This window comes from Syngnathoides biaculeatus, chromosome 17 (assembly GCF_019802595.1).
Source record: "Syngnathoides biaculeatus isolate LvHL_M chromosome 17, ASM1980259v1, whole genome shotgun sequence".
Taxonomy (NCBI): Eukaryota; Metazoa; Chordata; class Actinopteri; order Syngnathiformes; family Syngnathidae; genus Syngnathoides; species Syngnathoides biaculeatus.
The window spans coordinates 17450909-17468215 of record NC_084656.1 but is presented as its reverse complement, the minus strand read 5'-3'; the positions used below and the strand labels follow the sequence as shown (position 1 = coordinate 17468215).

The 17307-nt window shown below is 43.8% G+C and overlaps 1 protein-coding gene across 1 annotated transcript; it reads right to left on the bottom strand.

The window, feature by feature from the left end:
* Positions 1-497: 497 nt before the first annotated feature.
* On the bottom strand, positions 498-17016 carry csgalnact1a (chondroitin sulfate N-acetylgalactosaminyltransferase 1a). The gene is made up of 7 exons (XM_061801012.1): positions 16235-17016; positions 12546-12762; positions 9688-9789; positions 4893-5071; positions 3524-3618; positions 3296-3377; positions 498-1450 (listed from the first exon to the last, which is right to left on the bottom strand). Exons 1-7 carry the CDS (start codon positions 17007-17009, stop codon positions 1158-1160), a joined length of 1743 nt encoding a protein of 580 aa, XP_061656996.1. The 5' UTR covers positions 17010-17016; the 3' UTR covers positions 498-1157.
* Positions 17017-17307: the final 291 nt, after the last annotated feature.

Below are 17307 nucleotides of genomic sequence, written 5' to 3'. Positions count from 1 at the left end.
CCACGTCCCAAAAACATGTGACATTTATTGGACACTCTAAATTGCCCCTTGGTGTGAGTGTGATTGTGCCCTGCGATTGGCTGGCGACCAGTTCAGGGTGTACCCCGGCACTCCTGCCCGTTGACAGCTGGGATAGGCTCCGGGACTCCCCGCGACCCGAGTGAGGATAAGCGGCAAACGAAAATGGATGGATGGATAAATAAGATGGTCATATTCCTTATTACATAGTCCGCCAGGTCAATTGTTGTTCACAGGTTCTCGCGTGAGTTCGATGTGTCCCGATAACTCGGGGGGGTGGGAGGGGGGGGGGGTCTTAGCCCGAAAAACAGGGAGAAAAATATTAGCCTGAAAAACTGGGTGAAAAATATTAGCCCGAAAAATAGAAAAAATAGCCCAAAAAACAGAAAATATTGCCTGAAAAAACGAGGGGGCAAAAATAGTCTGCATGGGGGGGGGGGTGATGTTAGTCCAAAATCCAGAAAACAATAGCCCGAAAAACTGAAAAAAAAATTAGCCCCTAGGTGTGATTGTGAGTGCGACTCTTTGTCTCTGTGCCCTGCGATTGGCTGGCAACCAGTTCAGGGTGTACCCGGCCTCCTGCCCGTTGACAGCTGGGATAGACTCCAGCGCTGCCCGCGATCCTCGTGAGGATAACCAGCAAAAGAAAATGAATGCATGGATGGATATGATCAATAAAAAGCTTACAGATTTTTTTTTTTTTATCTCCCTCCCTAAAAATGGACCCGAAGCCCACTTTGGTCCGCAAGCTTGCGTTTGAACAACTCTGATTTGAGTCAACGTCAATAATATTTACAAATGACACTGAAAAATACAATAAAACGAGTAACGGCAAGTTTCTTCCTTGTGTTAAATTTTGCCGAAAGACTTAAAATGCATGAGGATAAAAATGAACACCTTAATAATAATAATTCTACACATTGCTATTTACATCATACAACATAAATACAGGCGTGATGATGACAGGATAGGCAATAAGTTATATAAAAATGTTTGGAGGCTTGGGAGGAAATTCTTTGTTTTTTTTTCCTCACCTGTCGTTCACTGTCCATCCGTGAGGTATTTTTTCTTCCCAGCATATAAAACCATAAATATCACGTGTGCGGCCATTTGTACTGCAGTACAGTATTTGTCGGCCTTCATGTCTTCTTGACGTCGTGTTGTTGCAACTTTTGCTTTCGCAGGTGCGCGTCAATGTCCCTGCGGAAGAAGAGCATGCCGAGCTGTCCGTGCGAGGCCTCGTTCATGGCCTTGGACTGCATGCACATGCGGTACTGGTCCGGCGCCAGCTCGTCGGCGCAGTGCTTCTCGTGCCACAGGTGGAAAAGGCCGCGCGTCGGGGCCCGGACCACCAGGAGGTTGCTGTGCAGGTACTTCCGGTACAGGTGCACGTCCTCACCGCCCCAGCCCTTTATGTCGATGTCGAAACCTCCTGCGGGGAAGACGAAACACATCCGAGTCGTAATTCGACCGAGAATTTCATGAAAATGTAAACGATTACAATTGTGGCTTGAAATACGAGTGACCCGAGTTTTTTTGAGATCCGCGCTGTCGTTCAGGTGATTTGTTTATTTATTGCTTTGACTTGCGAATGTGAACTTGAGGTACAAGCTACGAACTCAATTTAGCTTACTTAATGCGCAACAGTTTGCCGAATATTGAATAATTTATCAAAATAGAGGCGTCAAATTGTTTAGTCCCACTCACACTTCCTGTTAAAATAAAGAGAATTTCACACTGTATTTAAAACAGAATATTTTGGGCTCATGAAAAATTCATTTTAGCTTACTTCTAACCAATAAAACTGTCATGATAATGGCTAACGCCAATGATAAGTTTTAAAAGCATCAGGTATTTGAACACAAATGGTGGGGCAACACAAACAGATAATATAAGCATACTAATGGGCATACAGTGATGCCTCGGTTTTTGACCACAATCCGTTCCAGAAACCGGTTCGAGAAGTGATTTGTTTGAAAACCGAATCCATGTTTGCCATTACAATGAATGGAAAGAGAAATAATGCGGTCCAAGCCTAAAAAGGTTGGCTTTTTAAAGCATTTTTTTCTTTTTAGCTTTTACTGATAATAAACTGCATGGTAGTTTAAATACTTTATATAATAAAATAATTTAAGAAATATATTTATTTTTTGCTTTAAATGTATGCTTTAGTAGTAGAGTATTGTTGTTTGACACATAAAATGCTTGTGCTATCGCAACATTATCATTTATGACAGGGGTGTCAAACTCTTTTTTTCTCATGGGACGCATTGTTGTTCCGGTTTCCCTCAGAGGGCCATTATGACTGTGGAACAAAAATATTTAATCATCTCATCAAATTTACATCAGAAATTTTTGTACTACTTTTGGAATCAGAAATCAAGGGTAATGTTTTTCCAACCATTCACATCCGGTAACACAAAAACGCTTGTAATATCTCAACTTTATCATTTATTATATATGACAATTCTAAATTTTGGTACAAATTTTTACAAGAACCATGGAAATTGACACTCTAGATTTCACTTCGCGGGCCACATAAAAGCATGTGCCGGGCCAGATCTGGCACCCCGGGCCTTGAGTTTGACACCTGCGATTTATGATGTGACAATATGAAATTTTGGCACAGATTTTAACAGAAATCATGGAAAGTTGATACACAAAATCATGCGGCGGGTTGAGTTTGACACCTGTGGCCTACAGTATTATACTGCTCCCAGTGGCCAATGTGGGCACAGCAGAATTAAGTTTAATTCTTACCTTTGTTGACTGTTATGTCATCACTCTGTTTTATAAAGTATTACATAATATTGTAAGTGTACAGTACTTATATGACAATTGTTCCAAAAGGCAACCTGCCATCATGGATGACGTTACGCAAAAAGAACATAACGCGACGTCAGTTCAGCAAGCATCAAGGGATTACTACTTGAATTGCCAAAAAAATGCTCGTTTATGTAAAACATAACGTCAGAACATTCCCAGGCCGCCACGCAAAACAAAATGTTTCTCTTTCACAGTCGCGTGACTCCATTCCCGAGGCGGCATGGATGCAAATTGATCTTGACGCGACGCTATTGGATTATGCAAATGTGCGCCGCCGCCGTGATCCCGTGTAATGAAATAAAACCTCACGGTGGAGACGTGTGATGAAACCGAACAACTCGCGTTCCTCCTGAACGGGTGAGGGAGGGGGGAACTGCACATTTTCCACAACAACCCGCCCGAGATGTCACACTCGAAGGCGAGGGTTGCCCGCTGGACCTCGGATCATTACCGATGTTGATGAAGTCGGAGCGGTACTGGCAGGTCATGCCGAATCCAAAATCTCTCCAGAAGCCTGTGTCTTTCTTCATCACCTTAGAAGACAGGAAGTGATATTAAAAGACCACCCACGGTGGTACTTTCCCGGCCTCCCTGCCGCACTCCAGATTAACATCACTCAAGTGAATTAATATTGGATTTTTTATTATTTTTTTAATTCCCCTTTTTGGGTATATTTTACCAGCTGTTGCTCCACTGGCGGGATGTGTTCCGGTCCACCGTAGATCAATTTGGGGTTGTATTGGCTGAATAACACCGGGTAGAAGACCTTTTTACCTGCATTGGGGGGTGGGGGTGGGATATATATAAAGACACTTATAAAAGTAACATGATTACTACGAACACCAAGTGTTAGATATTCTCAAATTTTCCTAATGGCATTTTTTTTTATGATATATGCTCAAAAAGTTGGAAAAAAAAATCACTTTTGGGGAATCTCTGGGTTCTGTAGTCCCCCAATTTACCATGAGACGGCGATAGAGTCCAGGCTAACGGGAACATAAGTACAGTAACATTCTTTTTTTTTTTTTTTTTTTGGTGTGCCTCAATTTGTGGATTTTTCCAGTGAAGAGACGTTGCTTTGTCGATTCCTTGCTTTATGTTGTGGGCTGAAATTTGAGATACGAGCAAGCTTCTGATATGCTGCCAATTGAGATAAGACGAAAAAATGGAGTAGTGACAGCAATGTCAGCAATTGCTAACTTACACTATTGAACAAACGGTCAAACACACGAATAGAATATCAGAACAGTCGCAAGATGCTGCGGTAGACCACATCTCACGGCCAGATGCTCACACGCCAACCTGACTGACATCACCCTTTTGGCCACGCCCCTTAATGCACTCATCCAACACACAAATACAGAAACGCGTATAGCAGGGGTGTCAATCTCGTTTTTGTCGCAGGCCGCATTGTAGTTACGGTACCGTTATGACTGTGAAACCGTAAAAATCTTTGACCGCCTCATCATATTTCCACATGGAATTTCTAAACTACTTTTGGAATCAGACATCAAGGGGAATGTGTTTTTCCACTATTGTTGTTTGGGACCACAAAACTGCTTACAACACCGCAGTGTTATCATTTATGATATGACAATTTGAAATTTTGGTACAGATTTGAACAAAAATCACAGAAGTCAATATGCAAGATTTAAATTCGCGGGCCACATAAAAATCATGCGGCGGGCTGGATCTGGCCCACAGGCCTGGAGTTTGACACCTGTGATGTATAGTAATGACCATTGTATTTCTTGACATGATCTTTCGCTTTCAAAAAATATTCTTACATGTTTTTTTTTTGGGTGAAGCGCAGAAACTATTTATTGATATGTCGACCAGGACTGGTAAAAAACAAAGTAAATCAAAAAAGTTGGGTCAAACACAAGTATCTGTCAGAGGGGCCTTTTCTGGATATGAGTGTGATAGTGTTTTTAAAATGAAATTTACACTTTTGTACTAAGTCCATGTTAGTATTGGACTCTTTGGTGGTCTAAACAGCTAAAATATGGTACTCAGTTTTTGTTTTTTTTCTGTGGCTGAGAATTTACCGGACTCTGTGTTGAGTCGGCACGATCCGAGGAAGTCTGCGGTGAAATAGATGTCCACGTCGCAGAAGAAGAGCAGCACGTTGCCACCCTTCCACGCTCGCGCCCCGACATCTAGACCCCGACCTCGGGAGAAGTCCTCATCCAGCTGGAGGAGGGTGTAGTTTTTGAAGTTGGCCTCCCTGCAGGGTGGTAGGTGGGCAGTAAGAGAAGTTCTGATAAAACTATACTAAACGATTATGTTCGAAGCACACGATATGGATTTGGATGTTTTCATGACATCTTGGTAGTGCTTAAGTTTGAATTCACCGTTGTAGCTTTACTCCTGGTGTCACGACCAGAACACGGGGTTGACCCAAATGCACGACTCGGGAGACGCAGATGCTGTACGGGAAAAGTGTTTATTCGGTCCAGTGTTGGGGATCAGGCAGGCGGTCAACGGGAGCAGCGGTAACAAGACCGTCAGGCGTAGGAGGTAGCAGGTCAGTGGGCAGGCAAGAGTCGGTACAGGGAAGATCAGGAACGGGATTACGAGAGTGCGGGAACCAGGCATGAAGCAACGATCTGGCAAAGGCCAGACCGTACGTGTGGTTCTATATAACCGGGACGTAAGTACTAGAGACGAGGCAGAGGTGTGCGCCTCCGCCGATTGCGGCAGGTGCGTGACGCCTCGGGGACTGGTACGGCCAGGACGGGACCGACAGGGCCGTGACACCTGGTCTTGCTGTAGCGCGCTAGAATGTCACAAAATGGTGCCAGTAATTTGGAAAGTAGTAGCTGGTGTCACGGAAGTAGTTGAAGTGATATGTCGCCAGTGTTCTATTTTTTTTACAGTATGTCACAGAAAGTTAAGTTCAGAGGGGATTTTAAGTCTGCCTGCGTTCACCATTGTGTTAGCATTTTAACACTCGCTAGCTAGTTATCGTTTAAGCTAGCACTGAACAAATTTGTTTTTGAATACAGTTGCATCTCAAACTTTTGTTTGAAAGTCAAACCAAAAAAACTAAGACAACAGCTCCGACCATGAAGAACGTGTGTCAGGCCACTTGTATCGGAAGACGTATTTCACCAGAGCACTTTAGAGACATTTTTCAATGTCGGCACCGGGTTGAAATCAAAAGGGTTCCCACGGCTGAATTTAGCGGACGTCATCTCTTCTTTGAGAATCTCCAAACGCGGCGACGACGGCGAAATGGCTCAAGTCGCCGAAGAATGCGTAAACAGCTGCGACAGCTGTGATGTAGCTGCGGGGCGGAAGAACTGAGGCGGTGAGTGACTAATGCTGAGCTCATACGGGCCGCGCATGAGACGAAGAGACAGGAGACAGAACCACTCCACCTTTGTCGGCTGTTCCTGAAACCTCAGTTCGAATGTCAACAAGACAAAATCGAATGCTTCCAAAGTCGTTTTCTCATCTATAAATCATCTCGAGGCATATGAAATGTTTTCCTCTTTAGTCCGTCTGAACGCTCACTTGGATTCCTGAAACCTTAACCGTGACTTGAAACTCTCATGTAAAACTGAGTCAAAGCCTTACTTCAAGACTCTAGGACTTGTTTGAAGCTCTAACCCAGACTAAAAAAAACTTGATTCAAATCTTGCTTTTGGAACTTGAACCCATGTTTGAATCCCTAATGCTGATTTGAAACCTTAACACAGTCTTGAAACTGCCTACCTTGGAGCCTTAGTTTGAAACAATAATACTTGTTTGATAACCTACCCTTGTTTAAAACCCTAACCTTGTCTCACAACCCTAATTCTAACCATACAACTAAATCAAAATCCTAGTTTGAAACCCTAGACCAGGTGGAAAAAAACAATTTGAAACCTTGGCCTGAGCTAAAAATGCTACAATGGAACCCAAATCCAGACTAGAAACCCTTACCCTGTCTTGAAACCCAACATTGAAATCCTAACGGACTTTAAAAACCCTGGCCAAAAGCTAATCTGGTTTTGAAGAGCTAATTTCAAACCCTGCTTGGAAACCATAGCCCGGAATTTAAACACCCCAAATTTTGTTAAAATCCGAAACCACTTTGAAACCCTATTGCCAGCCCTAACCCTAAATCAAAACCCAGGTTTAAAACCTTAACTGGATACACTACTTTGAAAGAGCAACCATTTTGAAATCATACATAAAATCCTGACCCTTGCTTGAAACCGTAAACCCAGAAAAAGAAAGTTTGAAACCCTACACCAGGTGGAAAAAACAATTTGAAACTTTTGCCTTAGCTAAAAATGCTACAATGAATCCCAAATCCAGACTAGAAATTCCTGTTTGAAACCCCTACCCTGTCTACATTGAAATCCTAACCCACTTTAGAAACCCTGGCTGGAAGCCAATCTGGTCTTGAAGACCTAATTTCAAACCCTGCTTGGAAACCATAGCCCAGATTTTAAAACCCCCAGATTTTGTGTTAAAATCCTAAACCATTTTTAAAGACTAATGCTCGCCCTAACCCTAAAAACCTGGTTTAAAAAAAAAACCCTGGTTTAAAACCTTAATTGGATCCACTACTTTGCAAGGGCAACCCTGTTTTAAAACCATACTTGAAATCCTGACCCTTGCCTGAAACGGTAAACCCACTCTAGAAACCCTAATTGGAAACCCTGACCCTGGCATGAAAACTCTGACTTAAAACCCTAAATCTTAAAGCCAAACTTAGAACCCCAACCCTGGTTTGAAACGGTCACTGAGTCTTGAAACCGGAAATTGAAACTCTTGCCTTCTCTTACTTTGAAACCTTAACCCTTGTTTAAAACCCAAACCCTGCCTTGAAATTGAGTCGTTTGTTTTGTTTTTTTCAATGGGTACCGCCGTCCCAGTTGCTGGCAATGCCGTCAACCTGAAGCGACATTGCGGCAGGTCCAGTTCTGTTCTTCCGTTCGGGGAGAGGAAGCCCAAGTTTTCACGACGCTGTGTTTATGCAGTTGTAAGGAGCGAATGTGCGCGCATATTCTGTATGTGCGCGGATTCCGGCATGTGCGTACTTGCAGCTGGACCACACACTTATCAGTCCTGATGCATATTTGGGATAGCAGAGACGCTGTCAGCTACAGGAGAATCCTTTCGGTGTCCCAAATAAAGGTGGGAATTTAAATTTGTCTGACTGACGTGCCCAAGCTGTCAGCCAGACTAGCTGTTTTCTTGAAATCCTAAATGGAAACCGTAACTCCTGTTCAAAATCCGAATTTAAAACCCAAACAAAGTCTTGAAAGTCTTGTTTAACCTGAAACCTCTTTGGAACCTCAACCAAAGCTTGAACTCTGAGTTTGAAACTGTAACTTCAAACCCAAACCCTGACTTAAAACCCGACTTTGGCGGTCTAATCTTGATTTGGAACCTGCCAAGAGCAAGGCTTGGCCACTGACAAGAGGGGCGTAGTCAGGCAACTGCTCTGGGGGGTGACACCTGTCACAGCTGTTTCATATTCAGACTGTAATTAAACGGGCCAGTTTTGCCAGTTCGTTGCCTTGCGTTAGTGAGTTGCATTCCCGGTCTGTGGGACTCTCCGCATCTATGCGCAAGTTAGAGTAACCCTAGTCACAGTGATTCTGTGCCCTTTTGTTTGATCTTGTTCTGTTGTTTTTGATAGTTTGCCCCTTATTTATCAGACCATGCTTTATGTCTTTTGGATCCCGCTTAGCCGAGCGTTTCGGTGCCTCTACCTTGTCGGACTGGTACACCGTGTATGACCCAGTTTCCGGAATAAACCCCATTGAACATGATGCCTCTGCCTCGAAGTCCTGCATTTGGGTCCGCCCCGGTACCGGAGGTTTGTGACAGAAACCTAACCGATATGAAGTCCTCAAATAACCCTAACTTGGAAAACTCCTATGAAATCTGACTTTGAAACCCGAACTTGGAACTGCCAACCCTGATCTGAAACTCTGAGTTGAAATGCCAACCGTGACTTGAAATTAAAACCCTAATTGTAACTTGAAACCCCAACCACGAATGAAAACCGCCTTTTTAAAACCTTAATTCAGGTTTGAAACCCCTTAACTTGATTTGAAACCCCAACCCTGGCTTTCTCTTACCCTGATATGAAAAAAACATTTTGTCTGCATTATTTCATACAGGAAATATCAATCCGATTGCTCACCATCAACCTGTCACTACTAGCCACACAGAATACAAAACGTTTATAAATCATTCCTGTACTGGATAAAATTGGACAAATGACATTTATTTTTATATATGTAAGAGAATTATCATTTAATTTTTCAATTTGAATCATCATTATGAGCCTGCAAAAAGGCATATATGTATTTCTTGGAGGGATTCAAGGGGAATATATAAAAAGCCGCCAGGAAGAGCTGGGAACAGATGTGGTTAAAAAAAAAAAGTTAAAAAGTTTCTTATAATCCATATCCAATATGCGCACCCCGGATCTTCACTCGTGCTTTATTCATGTCCTTTTTACGAGGCCCAACCCATCATAATTCCCTTCCTCCCCAATCTCTGGAATATCGCTGGTGGCTTTCATTTTCATCATCGTCTTCCCCGCTATGTGGCGAGGGGTGGAGCTCCGACTATATCGCCATAGCAACCAAAACCTTCATTCAGGAAGATAGATAGATAGATAGATAGATAGATAGATAACGGTACTAGATGGAGACAATCTTATAGATAGATACATAACGGTACGAGATGGAGACAATATTATAGATAGATAGATAGATAGATAGATATAGATAGATAGATAGATAGATAGATAGATAGATAGATAGATAGATAACGGTACTAGATGGAGACAATCTTATAGATAGATAGAAAACTGATCTCCTGACTCACCTGGACGTGTTCTCCAGAATACTCCGGACCTCGTTCACCTGTTCCTTCCCGAAATAGACCACCGTGAGGTAGACGCGGCCGTCCTGACGGACACACACCTCCCTGTACTCACACCCACACGTGCAAAAAAGTTGGAAATCCATTTAAAAAAAAAAAAAAAAAAAAAACAAAACACCCTCCAATTTGAAACTCTGATCTTTGCTTAAAGGTCCACTGTAATGAAATGCATGATTTTTTAGTATGTTATGAAAGAAAAAAAAAGGGCGGCCGTCATGGAGTCATCAGTTTTTTCACCACACATGATTTTGATGTATATGGTATATTGTCAAACGCGGTTGTGCTGATCAAAGCAACCAAACTATCATCAAATCCAATCGGATTATTAAAACGTAATTAATGATATATTCGTCCAGATGCTGTTTTGAGGGCTCCATCTAAACGCTGGCAACACAATTAGAAGGGAAATTGATTTTCGTCAGGAATTGTGGGGGAGATTCATGGTGAGATGAATAAAAAAAAAACAAAAAAAAAATAGCAATTTTCTCTTCTAATATTTGAATTCACAGCTTATGTTTTCCTCTCATGAACACGCGTACACGCGCTCAATATGGATGAGGCTGAAGTGTTGGCTCAGCGGCTCTTTTAAGTAAGTAAACGCTGCACCGCGCCGCCGTAGATCAACTGTTGTGCCCCCCGGAGGGGATTTGAACAGGCAGAAACAGTGCAACAAAGCAAAATTTACTTGGGGGGGGGGGGGGGGGGTTGATAAGCAACAGCACTGGTGGCTATAAATCACAGACTTTACAGGAGAGAATGACTTTGGTGGGTGTGGGATTTAATGCTGACGGACCACCAAGCAGAAACAAGTATGTCAGCTCGATGACTTTTGAGGCGTACGGCGAACCGTGACGGATTGATGGTATGTTCCAGATACGGCTCCGATGATGAATCGGAAAAACTTCAATAACGCGGTTACCAAAAAAAAATAATAATCTCACAGCAAGCTCTCTGCGTCGAAGCTTCACGGGGAAACATTTTTCTTTTCCACAGGAAAAGGTGCAACGTGTGCCGCAATAGGACATCTGCAATCGCCACGGTAACAAGGTAACCTGGCGATGCCGCACGTGGACGCGACCACTTATAGTCCGTTTTTAAAATGGTTTTGTGTTTTGTTGGTGGAAGAGGCACATAATCGATCACTCCAATAATTTAAGGGAATCCGCATGTTTTTAACTTACAGTGAAGAAAATAAGTATTTGAACACCCTGCTATATTGCGAGTTCTCGCGCTTAGAAATCGTGGACGGGTCTGTCCACTGTGAGAGACATAATCTAAAATGGAAAATCCAGAAATCACAATGTCTGATTTTCTAACGATTTGTGTGATACAGCTGCAAATAAGTATATGAGCACCTGGGAAAACTAATGTTAATATTTGGTATAGTGTTAGGGTTAGACTAGGCTACCACCCCTATGATTCAAAGTAGGGATGGTGTTCTCGGGATGGAACTCACCATTCGTCTATCTGGGTCTTTCAACATTACAATGACCCAAAGCACACAGTCAGGAAAACCAAAGAGTGGCTCCGTAAGAAGCATATCAAGGTTCTGGTGTGGCCTTGCCAGTCTCCAGACCTAAACCCAATAGAAAATCTTTGGAGGGAGCTGAAACTCTGTGTTTCTCAGCGACAGCCCAGAAGCCTGTCTGATCTGGAGAAGATCTGTTTGGAGGATTGGACCAAAATCCCTCCCGCAGTGTGTGCAAACCTGGTGAACAACTACAGGAAACGTTTGACCTCTGTAATTGCAAACCAAGGCTACTGTACCACATTTTCATCTGCGATTCGGTGAACCTATGACGAGTTTCGGTTACAAATGTTCATCATAAAGCTCATAAGTACTGAAATTCAATCCGACACTGTAAAAATTACTGTGACTGTCATTTGCCTCCAAAAAATCAGCTTAAATAGGGCAAATTTAACATTATTCATCAGAAGAGCAGTGTGGGCTTTTCAAGTTGAGTGTAGAGCTTTGCTTTGTCACCTGTGCCTCCTTAGTTTGACCAAGTCTTGTCCATGTTTCTAAGTTTGCCTTGGATCTTGGATCTTGCCTCTTGCCTAGCATTTTTGTGCTTCCACTTGTTTTGGACGGCCTTTTCGTGTTCGACCTCCTTCTGGAATAAAACCACTCTTAATACCATGCCCTTGCCTCGGAGTCCTGCATTTGGGTCCGCCCCCGTGCCGCTTCCCTCTGACAGTGGGCAGTAGAATAGATTATGTACCTTCTTAACTGTGCTTTTATTAATTTAATTCTTATAGAGGATTTGAGCATTTGAAGTTCTCATGTTGTTTTTTTAATTTCTGTGTACATCCATGTGGATTTAAGAGGCGGAGTCTGATAGGTTGACTTGTGACGCCACGAAAGACCTGTGGCTACAGTAACTTTGACATAAATGTAATTATTGTTTAAAAAAATGACTAAAGTGCAACGGTGACTGGGTTTCCTTTCCCAAATGTGTGGCCATCACACTATGTGAGTATAATATAAAAAAACAATGAAGATTAGTCAAGATTAGACAGACAATTACTCGTGATATGAAAAATGGATGGCTGGATGAATAGCTGTTATTATTTGGTAGAGTGTTGGATTTGAGTATTTTAGCCCGGAGATTGCACATTAGCTGTGAAGCAGTGAATCTAATTTATTGTTAAGAATGTCCCTTATCAATGAATCTGTCCTAGTTTTCATTTGTTGCGATTTTATACCTCACAGCAATTTTAAATTTAATCCCGCTTATCTCCCTATGGGTCATGTTTTCACTTATAGTGGGCAATTTATGAATATGGGATATGGTACTCACCTGAAGTTGTGCATGAACTGCTTGAACTTGTCGGTACGTCGGGATAGCGGCAGCACAATGTTGATGACCAGGTCCTCCGTGTCGACCCGCTCGCTCTTCACCTTCATCAGGGGTCCGAAGGGGCGGAAGAGGACCAGGCGGCGGAATTCCCGACTGGATTCCCCTCGGAAGGTCAGCTCGTACACTGTCCCTTTGTCCTTCTCCGTGCGCGTGATGCCTTTTGCGTGGAAAAGCAAACACAAACTCGTGACCGGGCTAGCACGTGTTGTTTTGATTATTAATACTGACTGATGTGCTGTTTGTTCTCTTTATTTCAGTGTAAAAATGTCTGGGGGGAGAGTTATTTTTATAGCTGCAACCGTGGTCCTGGCTGTTGCGAATGAGGAAAAGAAAAACCCTGAACGGTTGAATAGCCACATGCAAAGTAGTCAAGTATATTTTTGAATTAAATACTAATATAAATAGTAAAAAATAGATTATTTTGGGGAGGGGGAGCCCAGCTAAGATGTCCAACTTAAAACAGGCTATGCTAGCCTATGGAAAATGTGATCAAAGAGGCTAGCTTGTATGAAATGAAACATGAGCATCACTTCCACTCAATACAGCGACTACATTCAGCGTAATGGTGAGTTGTATTTTTAGTAATTTCTTTTTACCAGGTGAAATATGTCTTTGTATTGAACCGTTCCATCGGCTGAAGAAAAAAAAATGTTGGGCAACGCTGTAATGCACAAAAAAAACAAACTCATTGATTAATCATTTTAGGCTGAACTTAAATCAAATCATAGTCGACTCCAAAAAGTCTGTCGTTCAACGCCTACTTTCTTGTATATTATATTCATGGAGATTTTTGGAGTACAACAATGCTAACACAGACGAAACACCCACACATGCTAGGCTACGCCAATCCTTTGTTGTTGCGAGTCTTGCATTAGCCTCCTTTTCAACAACTAGCAGGACTGTGGCTTGCAAACTGATGCTGAGGTCAACACTGGGGGAAACGCGCAAAGCGGGGAACGAAGACCACAGAGGAAGTAAAAGTGCCGTAAAGGAAAACGCTAATGAACCGGAACACGCGCTTCAAAGAGAAAAGATCCAGTGAGATAACCACCCGAAACTGGCGAGCCTCCTGTGGCGGGAAGCTTGGGTTCCCCAGCAGGGACGTTGTGATGAGCTTTGGTTTTTCCAAAAAACGTTGACTTCCTCAATATATATATATATATATTTTGTCACCATCTCTCATCTATCCGATTTGCCTTTAGCCCCTTTGCATTTTTTCCCCTTGTTGGTTTTCTGTATCAACACGGAACGGGAGGACAAGGTTGATGGGGAATTTTCTCGCTACAGAGGTGGTGTCAGAACTGTAACAGAAACGGGACACCACCTGTTTGTAAAACCCTTTTTACACTTTATTTCTAGTATGTATAAATGCCATAAAATCGTCCTAGCATATTTTTCACGACTGTACAATTTGACTATAATTATCACTGTAATGTGATTTATTCGGGAACACCCTACCCATGTAAATCAGAACAGCAAGCTCATTTTTTGTCTTATTCCTAATTTCTACACTCTCCATTTGGTTAAAGTACCACACCTCGTATGGAACTAGTCTGTTGCCCTGCCTCACTCCAACATTTGGATTTTAGCCCATCTTACTGCTAGTTCTCCTTCGGTCTCACCCCCAACCCTCCAACTCTCCTTCTCAAAGAAAGGGGTTTGTGGTGATGAGTTAAGTGAGGATGTTGTTGTGGAGGATTCGGCTTTGACCGACCAAAACAAGACCGGAGGGCGACGACTTTCTCGCGGGCTTGACTGTGGAGGTTTCCTCATCGACCAATTGGAACAGGTCCCTTGGGGAACAATTTCCTAGACCGTTTAAACAAACATTGTACAGCATCATCCATGCATCCATCCATTATCCAAGCCGCTTGTCCTCAAAAGGGTCACGGAGCCGGAGCCTATCCCAGCTAGCTTCGAGTGAAAGGCGGACTACACCCTGATCTGGTCGCCAATCAGTCGCAGGGCTCGTACAGAATCATATCACGTGATATTTTTAGCCCACTCGGCATCCATTGCAGCCTATTTCATATAAAAGTAGATCTCTTCATCTTTGACCCTTACCTTAGCCTTCTTCCTTTTTGTTCCCTGAATGGTTTTTTCAGTTTTTCCTTGCTCAGATAAGAGGTCTAGACCAGGGCAAGTCGTTGATTTTTGTGAATTGCGGGACTGGGACCTTTCTTTTGTGAAATAAATAAAAATGACCTGCCATTTCCCACCATAACCTAGTTTCACACATGTCCTACTTCACCCTAACATCCTAAATAAAGGACAAACATGTTGGTGTTAGAGCGCCAATAAGATAATTTTTCTGCTTCAAAGGGGGCAATCGTGACTTCACGAGATACCGTTTGGCGACACACGGTTTCAAAATATTTTGGGCTTCTCTTATGGATCTCTGTTTAGGATCTGATGCTATCTCAGATTGCAGAAGATTGGCGGTCTCACTTTATCCCCTCCTCCCGTTCTGTCTCAACGCCATTCATACAGAACAGCGAAAAATGCCAGATTTTACAGGCAGCGTAAAAGCTGCTGGTGATTTTTCCCAAGATAGACAAGATGTGAGATGCTCCCACTGTGACTGAGGAACAGCTGTGTCCATTTCCTGTACTTGTAGTCAAAGCAGCACAACTCAGTAGGATATCCTGATACACAACACACACACACACGTGTTCCTTACTTTCCAAGTGGTCACGCACAACAACATGCGTCACACGGCGGTTAAAAATGCACATTAATAACATTAAAAATGATAAAAACACTATTAGATGACAGTATTCAAGTCTATCCTCCTCCATTTCTCTTATCAAATGAAGGTGTTGGTGAGTGCTTTTACTTTTACTCACTTTTACTGTTTTTAGTTTTGCTATTCATGTTTTACTTTCCTTGATATGCTGCCCACGTAGGTTGAGTGATACGGCCTGGATTCAAATTTTTAATTGACTGACGTATACAGGGAGTCCTCGGGTTAAGACGGTCTCGACCTAAGACGTTTCGACTTTACAACGCCGCCATTTTGTCTGGCCAATGCTTGTCTGTGTTTGTGCACCGGGAGTATCTTTGCATTTTCCGCCCTCCTTTTTAAGACATTATGGCCCCAAAGAAGAAAGCTGTGTCTTTCAGCAATGCTTTTGCAGCCAAAAGAATATCCATCACCATGGAAACGAAGCTCAAGATCATAAAAAGATTGGAGAAAGGAAAACCACAGCAACACCATCAAGACTGGGTTTGTGGTGACAATTATTAAAGACAAAGCCGGTATTTTAGCGCGTGTGAGGGGTTCCGTTCCTTTGTCGGATACAATGATCCCAAAACGAGGTTCTTTGATACTTGTAGGGATGGAGAGGATTGAGGATCAGGTTCCTCCGCAATAGCTAATGCTAATAGCTAATGCTAAGCACGTCATTTTGTTTATTTCATTGTATTTGTTTTTTATACAAAGTATTTTGATTTTGAGTTTCATGGTGGAATCCGACTTAAGTCGAAATTCGAGTTAAGTCGCTACTGTAGGAACGGAGCTCAGTCGTAGACCGAGGACTCCCTGTAGTTCCTGTTTTAGTTTCCCCCAAATGGCTCCCAAGTAGGTTCCACTTCATCATGTGGAATCTTGTCATTTCGCCTCTTATCACCTTCTATAAAGTCAGACGGCGTGTAGACTTTGCTACTCTTTCCATCCAGCTGGGCTGACGGCGTGTTGAGGTTGTGGAGGGCGGTCTCCAGGACCTCGCCCAGCTCGTCCCGCTTGTCCTTCCTCACGGGCTTCTCCTCAGGGTGACGTGTCAGGCCCATCTCTAGCTGGTAGACTCTCTGCAGGGTGAAGCTCTCAAAGGGCACCACCGCATATTCGCTGGGTAGCCTGGCCCCAGTTGTCACCTCTGCTTTGGAGAGCTGGCTCCTCAGGAAGTCCTGGAGGTCCGCCTGCTGGCCTTTTGGTCCAGGGGCATCTCCGAGATCGCCCGCCTGCGGTTCGTGCTCCTCTGCCGGTCCCCCGGCGACGGCCATCTTCAGGCCGTCCTGGACACCTTTGAGCTGCTGGCTGCGCTCCTGCAATGCTTCTTTGAGCTGAGCGATCTGCTTCTTCAGGGAGGAGATGTGCAGCCGGTGCTGCTCCTCACGCTCTTGCAGTAGCGCCTGGTAGGAGTGGACCACCGGGGGTCTCGCACTTTGAGCAGCTCGCCCTGTCCCGGCCACATCTTCCACCACCCCGGGCCTCGTGCCACCCAGGGTGAGCTGATTGGCACCGGCGTGGGGTAAGACGCGACTGAGCGGCCGGTCGTCTGAGTGCGGGGGACTGCAGGTCATCACATAGAGGAGGGACAAGGAGCAGCACAGGAGCACCAGCACAGCGCCCACGCGGGACACCCACGCCATGAGCCGACGCCGCAACATGGCTGCGCCTCTCATCAAAACCAGTTCACTTCCCCGATTCAAACAGCTACCCACCCACGCTTTGGAAAGATCACGTAACCTCACACACAACGATAAGAGTCCACTTGCGATTAAGTCCCATGGCCGTGCCACTTATCAGCGTGAGGTCACTTCATGGCGCCTCTGCTTGGCGTCGGCTACGGTCCTCGGCAAAGTCAATAAATGAGGCTGGAACGCTGATGAGAGAGCACACCCCCCCCCCCCCCCCCAGTATGTGACTCCACTTAGGGCCGTGGTCTGCTAGAAGACCCAGAAATCATGACATCATCCATCT